Source organism: Malaclemys terrapin, chromosome 3 (genome assembly GCF_027887155.1).
Source record: "Malaclemys terrapin pileata isolate rMalTer1 chromosome 3, rMalTer1.hap1, whole genome shotgun sequence".
Taxonomy (NCBI): Eukaryota; Metazoa; Chordata; order Testudines; family Emydidae; genus Malaclemys; species Malaclemys terrapin.
In genome coordinates this window covers 12,402,502-12,417,637 of record NC_071507.1, presented here as the reverse complement: position 1 = coordinate 12,417,637, position 15,136 = coordinate 12,402,502, and the positions used below count along the sequence as shown (strand labels likewise).

At 41.3% G+C, this 15,136-nt stretch overlaps 1 protein-coding gene across 3 annotated transcripts in view; it reads left to right on the top strand.

Moving 5' to 3' along the window:
• TASP1 (taspase 1) overlaps nucleotides 1-15,136 on the top strand; it is a 157,581-nt gene that overhangs the window by 27,329 nt on the left and 115,116 nt on the right. For all 3 annotated transcript variants that reach the window (XM_054023754.1, XM_054023752.1, XM_054023753.1), the window contains exons 5-7: nucleotides 1,545-1,665; nucleotides 3,078-3,162; nucleotides 4,804-4,883. In XM_054023754.1, the coding sequence (XP_053879729.1) occupies nucleotides 1,545-1,665; nucleotides 3,078-3,162; nucleotides 4,804-4,883 (286 nt within the window). The remainder of the gene's footprint in view (nucleotides 1-1,544; nucleotides 1,666-3,077; nucleotides 3,163-4,803; nucleotides 4,884-15,136) is intronic.

Sequence of the window (15,136 nt, the reverse complement as noted above, 5' to 3'; positions counted from 1 at the left end):
TGCTTCCATAAGGAACTATAACAAAACTTGATTAACCACTATTCAGTTAAATTCATTTTAAATCTTTAATTAGATATGGTCTGTTCTCCAGTTAAATTAGTTGTCTAGTACTGATGTCAAACAGCTCTCTTGTGCCACCCCAGAGGCATTTTCACTTCAGTCACAGAAATGGAGATACAAAACTTAAAGGGAGAAGACGTGCTTGAGATTTGGACTTAACCTTTCCTTCCCTGTTCTCCCCTTCCCACACCATTTTGTTTGTGTTGGACAGTGTGACATTTCCTGAATGTCTTGCTGCCAATTCAAGTTCAGTGTAGCAAAAATTGAACTAGTTATGGAGTGGTGGGTAGTATGAAAATAGGCAGGACTACTGGAATAATTCTGTTTTTTTTAAATCTGTGATTGTGTAGGTGACTGTTTGTTTGGGATCCTTGAGGATGAAAGTGCTGTAGAAATGTAGATTATCAATCATAACAAATATACACTAGCTTTGCAAATTTGTTATGAGAACACAGACTAAGCATTGAAGTGTACTTTTCCACCTATGGAAGAAATTACACGCCCATCAAAATGACCGTCTCTAGGTGAATGGTCAAACAGAACTTCTTTGAAGTGGTGGGTGTTTTTTTTTTTTTTTTTTTTGGTGGTGGTGGTGTTCCATCAGGCAGGTATTGTTGTGTGGGCAAAGCTCAAACCCTACTTAATTTTAGAATATTAAGGAAAATTATCAATTTGCCCACCATTTTGCCTCAGTAAGTCATCACCAGTCCTAGTACTCAATGTCTAGTTGAAAAGACTGTGTGTGTATGTGGCCTCTACTGTGGAGGCGGCACGTGTGTATCTGAATTAGTTGGTAGAAGGTTCTTGGTGCCAAATGCACTGATCTGTTTTTTTCCTTGGAGAAGTTTTGCTTCTGCCACAAATCTAGTCTTCAACAAAAGGCTTTCCTAAGTTGCTGTATGGCTAGAGTTGTCCTTTATAGTAGCACAGTGCATTTTAAATACACCATCATTGTAATGTATATTGAGTTTACACTGGAACATGTCCAAGATAACCATCTAGGGAAGCTTCCTTTTCTACAGCAATTCAGTTACTTGCTGTAGAAAGTTCCATAGATTTTTTTTTTTTTTTTTTTTTTTTTTGTCGTCCAGGTGAGTGCTGTCAGTCCAATGATACTGAGTTTCGGATATATGAAGCAGGGCCGGCTCCAGCTTTTCTGCCACCCCAAGCGGCAAAAAAAATAAAATAAAAGAAGAAGAGTGGCGGCACTTCGGCGGCAGCTAAATCGCACCGCTTCTTCGGCGGCAGTTTGGCGGCGGGTCCTCCCTCTCTTCCTCTCAGGTGGCAATTTGGCAACAGCTCAAAGAGGAAGAAAGGGAACGAGGGACTCACTGCTGAATTGGCGCCTAAGACCCGGACGTGCCGCCCCGTTGAATTGGCCGCCCCAAGCACCTGCTTCCCATGCTGGTGCCTGGAGCCGGCCCTGATATGAAGTCATGGTATGTGTATGTATCTTACTCTGTGGCCTGTTCTTATGTTTTTAGGATTCCCCCTTTACAAATGCAGGAATGGGATCTAACCTAAACCTTTTGGGTGAGATAGAATGTGATGCCAGTATAATGGATGGAAAGTCATTAAATTTTGGAGCAGTTGGAGCACTGAGTGGTATGTTAACTGTATACTATAAAGCATAAAAACAGTTCCTGTTTAAAGATGATTAATGCTTTCCCTTGAGAGAAGGAGAGCTCTCAATTTCACTCTGAAAACTCCCATTGAAGTCAATGGAAGGAGGATTGGGCCCATAATTACTATAAAACTCTGTAATTTGCTTTTAAGTACTCTTTTTAGCATTCTAGATTGTCATGAAGGTAATTCAGTCTCTGATCCTGTAAGGTGCTCCCATGGATACAGGTTTGTTCAAGTGGAGCACCTTTTAGGCTTGGGGCCTTGGCTATGCTGCAAAGTAGAAATAGTGTTGAGATGCTAATAGAATATGTAAAATGAAACAATAATATGGCTTAATCTGCTTTTACAGTCTGTCTACTTGCAGACTTGACTTAATTCAATGTTATGGTGTACACTTTTACATTTCATTTGAAACATACAATATCTGACACAACTTTTCCAGAGCTGTCTGAGATAGACATTTGTTGTTACTCTCACTGGCTAAGGCATATTGAGTTTAAGATTTTTTTTGTCACAACTCTGACGTAAAAAGTGAGAAAAAATGGTTTACAAAATGTGTTCCTCTAACGCTAGTGCAGCTCTCAGTGTGATGAGAAAATGAATCTTGCTGTTAACACAGCATCTCTGTTTTGGTCAATTTAAAATGTCTCTTCACTTGTAGAATCCTATGAAACACATTTTTAAAGAGACAGCATCAAGTTGGTTCAAGCCTCAAAACACCTGAGATGTTGAAAAATATCATAGAGAGTGCTACTGACTTACATGCTTTTACAAGGGGCATTATAGATTTTTCTGTCTCTGAAAATGAATACATGTAGTAAAACCAGGGGAGGCTATTGAGGACTGCAAAATGTCCTGTTTTTGTTTTTCCTCCATATCATTAAAGCTGATAATCATAGAAATGGAGAAATAAATGAGCAAACATCTCTGAGAATCAGGAAGAGGATCACTCTGAACCTATTGCCTTCTCTTGTAGCTGTTTTAAAGGTGACTGCAAAAGATTTTGAGAAAGAATGGACTTTTTTTTTATTTTTTAAACTGCTTCATGATTTATAGGAGGCGTAAAAAGAAGTGTCCCTTTCTTGCTACAGTGTTTGGCCCCCTTCCCTCTCAACTTTGAATTTCTGGACTCTTGTAGTGGGGCAGTCACATTTCAGTGCACGCCTAAAGAAAATGCTAACTTTAACAGCAAGTGCCAAGCCTTTGTACAGTTATCAGTTTACCATCCTATTGAGATCTCTGATATTGCAGGCAATGTCTTTTGCCTTAACAAATGTCCTGCAAACTTGTAATATCAACGGGAAACTGAATTCCTAATGTTGGTTAGTGAAAATAAACCCTGCAACAGTTGTGAAACAACATTTAAAATTTTTGTTCCTATTTCTTTTCAGGAATCAAGAATCCTGTTTCAGTTGCAAATAGGTTGTTGTGTGAAGGGCAGAAGGGAAAACTCTCTGCTGGCAGAATTCCACCTTGGTAATTGCTTTGTTCTGCTTGACTTTCTTTTAGCCTTTGGTCTTTTAATGAATGCAATATTTGAAGGTTATTCTTATCCACAGAAGGCTGATGCTGTTTGTTACACATGAGCAATAGCATGCCTCTAAAAGGAAGACTTGCTTTGTTCTCTCATCTTGGAACATATTATTGTTCACTTGGTGCAGCTGTGAATAGAATGAAATATTGTGGATAGAAGATGATACTATGTTGAGTGTTAATTTCTTTCTTCATGGCTGTTGACACAGATTTGTACTATTACTAAATTCTTATTCCTAATTTGATTTTTAAGAAGTCCTGTAAACTTGTCAGTTAAAATAACTTTTTTTCTAAGAAACCTGTTTGCCTTTTCTTATGAAAAGATACGTTTTTTCTAAGGGTTAAACTTAAGATTTGTGTAGAGTTAAAAGAATAATGGATTTTGAAATCCTTTATCTTACTCTCTGTCTTTATGGTGACTCCATCTTTTAACCTAAAGTTGGAAAATAAAGATTACAACGTTTTGTTAACCAAATGAGTTATCCTATCCAAATGGGAAACAGTTTATTAAAGATGCAGCTGAACAATGTAGAGCATCTTTACAATGCATTAAAAATGCAATATTTTTCTTAATATAAATCTGTCTAAATGTTGAAGAGGGAAGATGAAATACCTTGCAGACTTTAAGTAGCATACATATTTTGAAAGGAAGTTAACTGCGCTTCTCAATAGTGCATCAGGTAACAGTGAAATCAGGAGACAATGCTAAGAGCTAGTGTATGAAAAAGCAAACTTTAAAATCTCAGTTAATCAAAAATACTACTTAAACTGCCAGATGCTGGGACTGGATGACAGGGGATGGATCACTTGATAATTGCCCTGTTCTGTTCATTCCCTTTGAAGCATCTGGCATTGGGCACTGTTGGAAGACAGGATATTGTTCTAGATAGATGTTAGGTCTGATCCAGTATGGACATTCTTATGTTCTAAATTCCATCTTATTCCCTGCATTTACTAAGGCTTATAAACATGGGTATAACTATTGACAGCCAATTAAAATATTTATTTCCAGAGTTCTAAAGTCTTTTAGTAACTGCTGCTTGCATGCACAGACATGCTGCCTAGTATCTTACTATTGTAATACAATCGTTGTCACTGGCCAAGTGAAACATCAGTATTTCAGACATGGTTTTTCAAATCTTTTTCAAATTCAGCAGATTCATCAAATGTTTTGCAAAAACATCCAGCGTCTGAAACTGCCTGTGATCTTTATCCTGGGAAATATAGGTGAAAGGAAACTGATTGTCAGAAATCATTTATTGCATACCCTTTAATATTCTGAAACCTGCTTAACTGGAAATGTATTTCCATTTTATCCCTATTAATTTGATGTATGTGAGTCTTCAAAGTTATCAGCAGTATAAAAAAAGGGACTGGTTGTAAGAAATAAACTTATTTCATGTCTCATAACTACATGTCCTCTCTCATAGTAAAACTAGGCAAAGGGTCAACTCTGCAGTTAGTGGGGACTTTCTTTCAAAAGCAGATAGTTTGCCATTTAAAAGCCACCAAACCAAACAATTTGCCCAGGAAGAAGCACTTGTTAGGTTTTTTTGTTTAAATTCCTTCTTCTGTGTGTTCTAGCTTTTTGGTTGGTGAAGGAGCTTACAGATGGGCAGTTGATCATGGGATACCAGCATGTTCACCAGGTATCATGACTACAAGTGAGTAAACTGGTTGTGTGAGTAGGAGGAACAGGTCAGAGTGACTTTAAAAATGGTTTCATATTTTGAAGTGCATTTCACTTCACTGGTATTAGTCATGGTACATAAGGATGTTTTAATTTCTAATATTCTGTAGAACTTGGATAATTAACCTTTATAATTAAAACTTTAGCTCCATTTTAGGTCAATAAGTAATGCAAATCAGTGACGTAATGTATATAAACATCAAGAAGTTTCCTGTCTAAAGTTGCTGATACTCAAATAATCAAACAATGATACCCTCCAGAACTAAGACAGCATTATACTTGATCGTATTAACTATTATACAGATCCACAATATATTTCATTTTCCAGATAATTTGATTCATAGGCCTTGCTGAATGAAACTTTGTAACAACGTTTCCAGTTTCTAAAAAAACAAAGGTCTTGACAAATTTCCTTGGCTTGATTAAACAGAATATTTTTACACTCCTTGTTTCCTTTTTCTAAAGTCAATGGGGTTTAAGGGTATTATATACAGCAGCTGCCACATAGTCATAGGAGATAGTCAAGGAGGCTTCTTACACTAACTCTATGCCTACCTAAAATTTCCTTTGTTGCTAGCACCATTGGAAGAAGCAACAGTGAGTGTTCAAGTGTTGACTGCCAAATGGCATTAAGCGCTGTCATAAAATGGCTTAGAGCAGATCTAGATGCCACTGGTTAAAAATGCTCATGGCCACTGTGACCTTGTCTTAGCTTATCAAAACTTCAGGACAATAAGCTTAGCAGAGGCAAAGCTTAAATAACATCAGGGATTCCATATCACCTCAGCACAGTCTCAATATGCGTGTGTATATATAGTAAGGAAAACTTCAGTATAAATGGTTAAAGTCTGGCAAAGTTATACACAACTGAAAACAAGCTCTTATGATGGGAAGTGTCTGCAACCTTAATAGGTGGTGCTACCAGCCCCACCTATAAAATTGCACATACCATACATACAAGCTGAAAATGAATGAATTTTGGAGCCAAAGGCAGATTGGGAGATGTGTCCGATCTGGTTGAGTTCCTGTGTTGGACGGAACTCACTAGACTGCTGCGATGGGAATCCACCTTACTGAGCCCTGTGTGACTTTTAGCCTCCAGAGTCTTAAGAGTCCAGGCACCAACCCCTGGCTTGTACCCTGAGTGTGTGCCTAGAGGTCCATCTCCTCTCCCTAACACCCCTTTCTGAGGGATGAGACCCTGAGGTCCAACTGCCTCATCCCTGGGACCAATGCTGACTCCTCAGGGTCCCCTGTAAGTTAAACATACCTTCTCCCAGAACTGCAGCAGTGTAGGCATTCTGGGTTTACAACTCACTTCTTCAGGATAGTGAAAGCCAACAGAGAGAGACAGACTTGGCATGGGATTCCAAAATACCATTGCTCTTTGCTTAATTGCACAAGAAATAGATCTACACAAAATAATAAACTCAACTGTATACTATTTCCCTGTGTCAGGTTCTTCGATACTCTGGTGAGCTCTCAGGCCTTGAGCAGAGCTGTCTGGGATCCTTTCCCTGCCGCTTCTGACTTCCCTTCAGAAACATGGAGCCTCTCTAGGTTAGCTAGGTTTCTCTGACCTTGGCTGGTCTCCAGTTAAACGGAACACCCTGCTGCAAAAGCCTGCCCATCTCTTATCCTTTCCTACCCAAAGCTTCCTGTTCCTGTTTGTGAATTTCTCAAGTTTGTATGTCCGTCTCCCCCCCCCCCCCCCAACCAACACCTTGTTCCTTTGTTCTGCTGCTTATGTTTCTCCACTCTTGACTTCACCAGCCCTTTGCAGACAAGGTAGAGGAAGTATCTTTTTCCAGCTCCAGCCAGCCTCCTTGGGTGAGCATACAGTCCATTGTCCCTCATCTGGTAGTTACATGCTTCACCCATGTCAGCAAGTGGTGGATACAACATCCACAGTCAGGTATTCTCTGATATAGTAATCTTTTAATAACTTCATAGTATCAACCAGAATTCGTAAGCTGTACAGACATGTTACCCAAATTACCACAGGGAGGTAGATTTAAATATTCTACGGTTCCCACAAATTGTGGAGCTGATTATTCTGGGGAATCAGTTTCTGAAGTAAAAACTGAAGATCAGGGCTGATAACATGCCCCTTGTGTGTCTAGATGGATGACCCACTGTCTGGAGAGAGACTTCTGTTTCAGTGAAGTGGGTCAATGGAATGCAAATTTGTATAAAATCTTAATTTGGGATTACAACATTTGGATTAACCCACTATCACTGATGATGTTACAGTGCACTTTAAGGTAGCCCAGCACTGCCTTTTGCCCTTCTAGAACACAGAGGGTGCCTAAATGTAAACTAAAACCCAGGAAATAGAGTTAAGGTATTTTTCCTTCCTCTTCCCCTGCCTGCCCCCCAACCTTAACTCTGACCCTGTGGAAATGGCAACAGGCATTGTGAATAAAGAAATTGTGTCCTCAGCATACTTTTGCTTCATTCCTAATTGGACAGTTGTACTATCCGTAATATGCTATGTCCACTTAATGTCTACACAAGTGGAGTACAAGAATACTTTATCTCATCCTAATAACCCCTTGCATATTCTGGGTGCCCACGCAAATCTCCAAATGTGCACTGGCATTCTCTTACTGCCATGCACTTTCCCTGTCTTCTGCTCTACTGCTCCTCCAGTGAATACTAGCAGTGTGGCACAGCAGACATTGTTCCACAAAGGTAACTGAAGGTTCTCTCTCTTAAAAGGTTTTCTTAAGGTGAAGATGAAAGGGTTATTAACTCAAAATCTCTAGGAAGTGTGTGCGTGTGTGTCGGTTAGGAAGAATGAATAAGTTTAGGTCAGGCTTAGATAGCTCATATTTTTGACAATCTGAGTATACATGTAGATTTTAGGACATTTTGGGGAAAAATGGTCCTTAAACAGAAGACTCTGGCTAAACCTTAACTATGGAAGTTCTATTACTTCTCATCATGTGGCAGGTAAATGAGCTCATTTCACTGCCTGTGTTCTGCTGGCAGAACTCTAGCCTGTTAGTCGTGTAAAGCCTACCTGGAAGGGATCACAGTGATGCAAGCTTACTTGCAATTCTCTGAGACGCCAGAGCAGCAAAGTGCAGCCCAAACAATGTATAAGCTTAGCACAGGGCAAATTAGGGCAAGGGCACCCAGGAGATGCCCTCCCTCCTCCCCCCAATGTGTTGACTGAGTATGTCTGATGAGATCCACAGTAAAACAAAACTGTCCTCCCTGATAGAAGCCCAGGACAGATGATGGTTATACCATTGCCTTCCTCCTCCTGTGGTGAATCACGTTCCTGGGGTGCAGCAAACTTTACATGAGCAGGGACATAAGATTGATTCACTCCTGCAAACACAATCTTGGTGGCTGTATGGCTTTATCTAGTCACATGTTGGGTTGAAATCTGTGACACTACTTACAGATGAACATTACTTTGCTTTACATGCTGCTGTCTTTGTCAAAGTGGAGCAATATGAAGGAAAATTAGATCTAATACAGTCACTCAGCTTAGCCCAAGCATAGCTGGGGTTATATATCAGAGTTAAATTTCATTTTAACATACCTATTTTTAATTACTTGCATTTGTTTCTGTTTTCAGTTACGCAGTAGTTATTTAGCAGCTGCTCAGCAGATTGCTGTGCTAAGCCACGTTAATTCCTGTAGTTTGCTGGTATATTATTTTTGTAATCCCTCCCTCCCCCCTTCCAACTGCAGTATTCTCTTTTCAAACTGCGTTAAAAGGGAAAGTGTACAAAACCCTCCTCTCTGATACTGTTTCAGTCCACTCCATGAACTGACTGCCGGGGGTGCTGTATGACTGGTTAGAGTCTGATCTGATCCCCAGAGATAGAAAACACGTCCTTACTACTCCTAATATCTTGGATTCATAGTTTATTTTAAACTTGGATACTGTGGCCTTGTCTACACTACTGAGGTAAGTCGACCTAAGCTATGCTACTCCAGCTACGTGATTAATGTAGCTGGAGTCAACATAGCTTAGGTCGACTTACTGTGGTGTCTACACTGCGCTGCGTTGACAGGAGACACTCTCCCGTCGACTTACTCGTTCTGGTGGAGTACTGGAGTCGACTGGAGAGCACGCTGCAGTCGATTTTAGCAGGTCTTCACTCGACCCCCGCAGCATTGATCGCAGCAGCATCAGTCCCTGGTAAGTGTAGACCTGGCCTCTATCTTGAATCATTAACATACCTGTTGCCTTAATGGTAATCTCAGTATAGAAACACCATGTTACCTACTCCAACAGAAACATCACACAATACTTATGAAGATCTATATTTATAATTGTATAGATCAGTTACTGAAGAAAAATATCAGATTGACCATTAACCCAAATTTAATGTTTGTGATTTGACAGTGATAGAAATTTCTATATTGCTGTATCTGTTAATCATATCTGAAAAAAATTAATGAAATATTCAGATGATGAACCCAGGTTGGAATGATTAGAAATACTGCTCTAAAGAATGGAACAGATTTTAGTAGGAGAGGGGAATGGAAAACCTTGTGATTATATAACTTAATTTTTGTTGTGCACTAACAAAAACTAGGATTTAAGCATTTGACAGTTGTAAACTTCTCAGTTATGGTATTTGAAAATCTGTTTAATTTATTTAACTAGATGCCTATTTGAAACATCCAGTCCTAGAAATATCAGATTATTTAAGCATATGTATAAATAGTACTTCTGTCAAGTGAGGAAAAGGTAGATTTGGCTAAATCTTGCTTTTTGAAAATATTCAAATTTTCTTGAACTTTGTACCTTTTCTATGAAGTCCTCATCATATAGGACAGCTCTAATGTTGTGAGACTGTGGTCTTAAGACTTGTCCTCTGAAATCTGGAATGCTAGATTAGTTTCCAAAATAGTTAGTACACACTCAAAGTATGCAACATTCTGTATTCAAGTATGTCTTTTTCATATGTGAACCACAGAATTACACCCAAAAATAAGAAATGTATCCAAATAACTTGCTCAGTAAATATTCACCATGAAATATAATTCCATAAAGTAACACCCCAAACTTTATTATGTGACTTGTAATTAATATCACAAATTTGGTCTGAAGAGCTTAACTTCTGATGATGCCTCAGCTTGGACTATACAGATATCACCGCAATCATGAAGCCTATTAAAGACCAAACTACTGTTTTAGCATTATATATGCTATTTTGTAAAGCTTTTATTCCAAAAACTCTGAAATAGTTATCAAAAACCTTTGCAAAATCACATAGCTTAGCTGAAAAGCAAAACAAATCTGTAGAGTCTTAGGCAAACTGTATTAAGATGCATTTATGGTTGAGTACATATCCGTAGTTTTGGGTAAACGTATTACAGGGATGTTGCAGTTTTCCCCAAAACAACTGCTCAAGAAATTCCGAGGTCAGATTAAATTGAAATAAAATCTAAACATGTTGATGTATGGAAATGCAGTTAGGGTACCCAAGAACTTTACCTCTGCCTTCAGCCATGTAACATGATTATAAGGCACTTTAGTGCTTGTGGGCCTAGAATAGAAAAATATGTCTCTTAGAGATAGATTTAGGGTGTTTGTGTGCCCTAAATGTCCATTTCCATAACTTAACATGTTTTAAGTTTAACTCTGCATTCCTTTGTATATATTACACATTTGCTGTAATGTTTTGCCCTAAGTTGTTAAAGTATTTCAAACTTCAACATTTTTTGTTTAGGAATTTCTTTACTGTATGAAACTGTTAATGGAAGCCAAATACACTTAATAATCATTAATGTCAAATCATTAAAATGTAGTATCAACCTTAAGTCATGTCTAGGGTCAGATTCATGGTATTCTTCTTTGAGTGCTTGCTCATGGCCATTCCACATTAGGTGTATGTGCTCGCCACATGCACCAGTGCCAGAAGTTTTTCCCTCAGCAGTATCTGTAGGGGACAGGCTCTGGCGCCCTCTGGAGTGGCGCCCGCATGGCGCAGTATAAGGAGTGCCACAGGCTCCCCCCCACCCTCAGTTCCTTCTTGCCGCCAGTGACGGTGCTGGAACATCTGCTGCTTCGACTAGCGTTGTTTCATTTTCTATTCTTGTGAACTTTGAAAACGTGTAATATAGTTGTATATAGTTAGTAGTTTCTTAGTTACCCTTAGTAGTAGTTCTCAACTTTTCGTTAGTCCCAAATGGGACTCAGCCGGGGGATGGGGCATGCCCCGGTCCCCGGGCTTTAAGCCCTGCAATCGCTATGAATGGCCTATGCCCATCAGCGATCCACATACCAGCTACCTAAGGTGCTTAAGCGAAGGGCACACAAGTGACAGGTGCTGTATCTGCAAGTTCTTTAAACCTAGGACGAAGAAGGAGCATGATATCCATCTGAAAGCGTTCCTAATGGAGTCGGCACTCACTCCGGCACCGGAGCAGCGGTCCGACTCCACACCGAGCACTGCGGCCTCCGTGCGCAGTGCTCCGCTGGCGCCGTCCACGAGCCGGCCCCAGTCCCCTTCCACGGCTCCAGGGAGGAAGCCAAAAAAGACTGGGAGGGGAAGATCTCCTATCTTTCGTAAGGGACAGGAGTGGGCTGGGGGTGAACCATGACCCGCGCTGTGCAGCTCAACCCCCCTTCGGGAAGTTGGGCCCCAGTTCAAGTCGAGCGGTGCAGCCCATCTCTTGCTCTGCCTGTGACCCCGGATAGCGGTGCAGACCCTAGCCAGATTCAGGTGCCGTTGATGCCCAAAGCTCTTCGAATGGCTCAAGAAATCCTGACACTCCCTGTGCTGCCCACACCGGCTCCCGCAGTACCCCGATCTCGGGGAAAACCCGCATTGGGACCTATGCGTGTGTCCCTGCCTCAGCAGTCCTGATCCCCATCGAGAGGGATGTCCCGCCAATGTTTGCTGCCCGAAGCTGTCACGCCTCAGGACTGGAGAGGCAGGCTCAGCGGAGCCTACTTCGGTCCCCGCACTGGGGGCACCGATCAAAGGACTCGAGGTGTACCTTGCCTGTAGATTGGCGCAGACCCTCTGAGGCACGTGCCACCCAGCAAGAACGCAATGATGCATGTCTGTAGAGCCGCAGCGTGATCCTCTGTTCACATGTTTACTGCTCATTATGCCATCATTCAGCAGGCCAGAGATGACACTGGGTTCGGCCAAGCTGTGTTGCAAACTACACGTCCGTGAACTTCTACCCACCTACAGAGGTACTGCTTTGGAGTTGCCTAATGTGTAATGGACATGATCAAGCACTCGAAAAAGAAAAGACAGTTACCTTTTCCATAACTGGTGTTCTTCGAGATGTGTTGCTCATGTCCATTCCACAACCTGCCCTCCTTCCCCACTGTTGGAGTTTCCAGCAATAGGGAACTGAGGGTGGGAGGAACCAGTGGTACCCCTTATATTTGTGCCATGCAGGTGCCACTCCAGAGGGCGCCAGAGCCGGTCTCCTACAGATACTGCGGAGGGAAAAGCTTCCGGCACTGGTGCATGTGGCGAGCACACACACCTAATGTGCAACACATCTCGAAGAACAGTTACAGAAAAGGTAACTGTCTGTTATCTGGATTTTTGTAATAGATTAGGCCTCTCTTATAGTGTCCTCCTCTTGTTGGACCAAGCTTTATTCTCCCAGGCCAGTTCACTGAGGTAACCTTTTTCTGTGCTTCTTAGTTTCCTGGGATTCCTTCCTTTAGTTGGGGTGGTTTCTTTAATTGAGCCTTTTTAACCAACACAGTCCCACCCTTGCACGCTTTCTTCAAAAATCTGCAAACATAGCAATCCCTTCCCCAAATCTGACTCCTGCATCCGTTAATTCCCATAGCAAGGTTTCCTGGCTCTGACGTTAGAGCCTCAGACCTCCAGGGCTCCCCTACAGTTTCCCCTCTTCTCTGTTTGGGTTTCTGGAGCAGTTTTTCACTGGAACTCCAAGGGCAGTCCACTGGGAGCACTGCCCATGCAATTTCACTTCCTGGAGGATTTTATAAAGGGCAGCTAATTAAGGTCTGCATCTTTCCTCAGGTGCAGGGGGTGGGATAATCCAACAGCCAGGCCAGCTCCAAGCCCCGGACTCCAGAGGAATGTTATCCCTTACTCCTTCACACTACTAGGTGTGGCTCTGGAGGAGCACAAAGCAGTTGGAGCATTAGCCAGTTTACAGTTGCTTTGCATTGCCAGAACCCCACAAATCGGATGGCGTGTGTTCCCCAGCTTCCCCCACTCCTTGATATTCTTCCTTCCCCTGTATACAAAACCATCCCAGTTTCACCCTCCCTGTCTGTTAGATCTGATACAACAGGTAGCTCCTGAAAAAATATATTTAAGGATAGGTTTTTTGCTGTTTTTATTAGTGAGTGCATCTTTCAACACAGGTTGAAGGAAAAACTGTACGTCAAACTCATGAAGAGTTGCCATTTTGAAAATGGCTACTATAGCCCATTGTTGTCTGTGGTGATTTGGGGAAGATTTCCTTCTGCTGCTGAGGAACATTGAGGAGGAAGTAAATGGTGGCAGTCTTTGCAAGGGCAGCTTGTGGTCTGAGTCCCATTTAAAAACAATAGGTGGTGGCAGCCATTTTGAAGAAGGCAGTCCTTAGCAGAATTCCTGCTGAAGGAGAAACTTTCAGTAGTGAAGAATCGCCGAGAGAAAACTATCAATCCTAAAAATCAAGTGTAGCATAAGCGCAAGATTTCAGTGAGTTTTCAACTATAAGGGAAGTCTGAAGAGATTCCATTAAGACCATTAGGGACAATGGTTTGACATCAGGAGCTAAACTTATTAAACTCAAATAAATGTATGCATTTACTCAAGAATTCTCAGTGCTCTAATTTTGGGGAGGATATGTTGTATTCTTCCTAAATGAAAGGATAAATCCCAGTTTTGTGCAAAACTTTAACTATGGAACTGTAACTGGCATTACCAGAATTACTCTATTCTGCTTTGTGGTGGTTGACCTTGCCACTAAAGTACATGCTGAGGTATTTGTCGGTGTAGGAACTGATGGACTAGAAATTTCATGGGATTTGTGGTGATGATGGGAGCAGGAGGGGAAGACTATCTTAATATCAGCTAGCTTCTGAAAGCCCCTCTTATCCTTGCTATTTTTAACTTTAAAGACACAATTCTATAGTTCACTCTTTTTTGCTTTTGTGCAATCTGTACAGGTGAGAAACTAGATCAACCACTAAATACAATATTACTGCTCTTAAGGTCTTTTACATTTGTGTTTTAAGTGTATAGGGCTAGAAATTGGTCACTTACAGGTTTTCATGCTAGAAGAAATCATTATGATCTAGATTGACTATAGACAGAAATTTCACCCAGTAATTTCTGCATAAAACCTGAATCTTGTGGCTGAGTACAGCATAGTTTTTTAGACTTCCAATCTTGATTTAAAGACTTGAACTGAGGGAGAGTCTACCATGTCCCAAAATAAATTGTTCCAATGGCTAATTTATTCTAGATGCTAAACATTTGCATCTTATTTCTAGTTAGAATTTGTCAACATTTCATTTCCGGCCATTGGATCTTGTTATATCTCTGCTATCTTAAATAACTGTTCACTATTCAGAATCTCTTCCCATGTAGGTACTTATAGACCATGTTCAAGTTGTCTCAGCATCCTGTTAAGGTGAATAGATTGAGCTTAAGTTTTGCTGTAAGGCAGGTTTCCCAGACTTAATGATTCTGAACCCTGTCCAACTATTCAGCATCCTTTCTGAAGTGTGAGCACAGACTTGCACCCAAATCCAGTAAGTCCCATTATTTCAGTGTGAGAGACATATCACCTTTCTACATCTACACTCTATTTCCCTGTGCAACCGGGTGCTCGGAGGGATTAGTGCAGTTAGTGTACCTGACTTCCAGCCCCTTGTCGCTCTGTCAGGGCAGTAGAAGTGCGTGGTTTCTGACTCTAAGGGTATGTCTTCACTACTGGCTGGATCGGCGGGCAACGATCAATCCAGCGGGGATCAATTTAACACGTCTAGTCTAGATGCGATAAATCGATCCCCGAGCGCTCTCCCGTCGACTCCTGTACTCCAGCTCAGCAAGAGGCACAGGCAACAGTCAACTCACCATAGTGAAGACACCGCGGTAAGTAGATCAAAGTACGTCGACTTCAGCTACGTTATTCACGTAGCTGAAGTTGCGTAACTTAGATTGATTTCCCCACCACCACCCCCCAGTGTAGACCAGGGCTAAGCCGTGAGTGATTTGGCCTCCACCTACATCTGGGTCTTTGCTCTTAACGGGG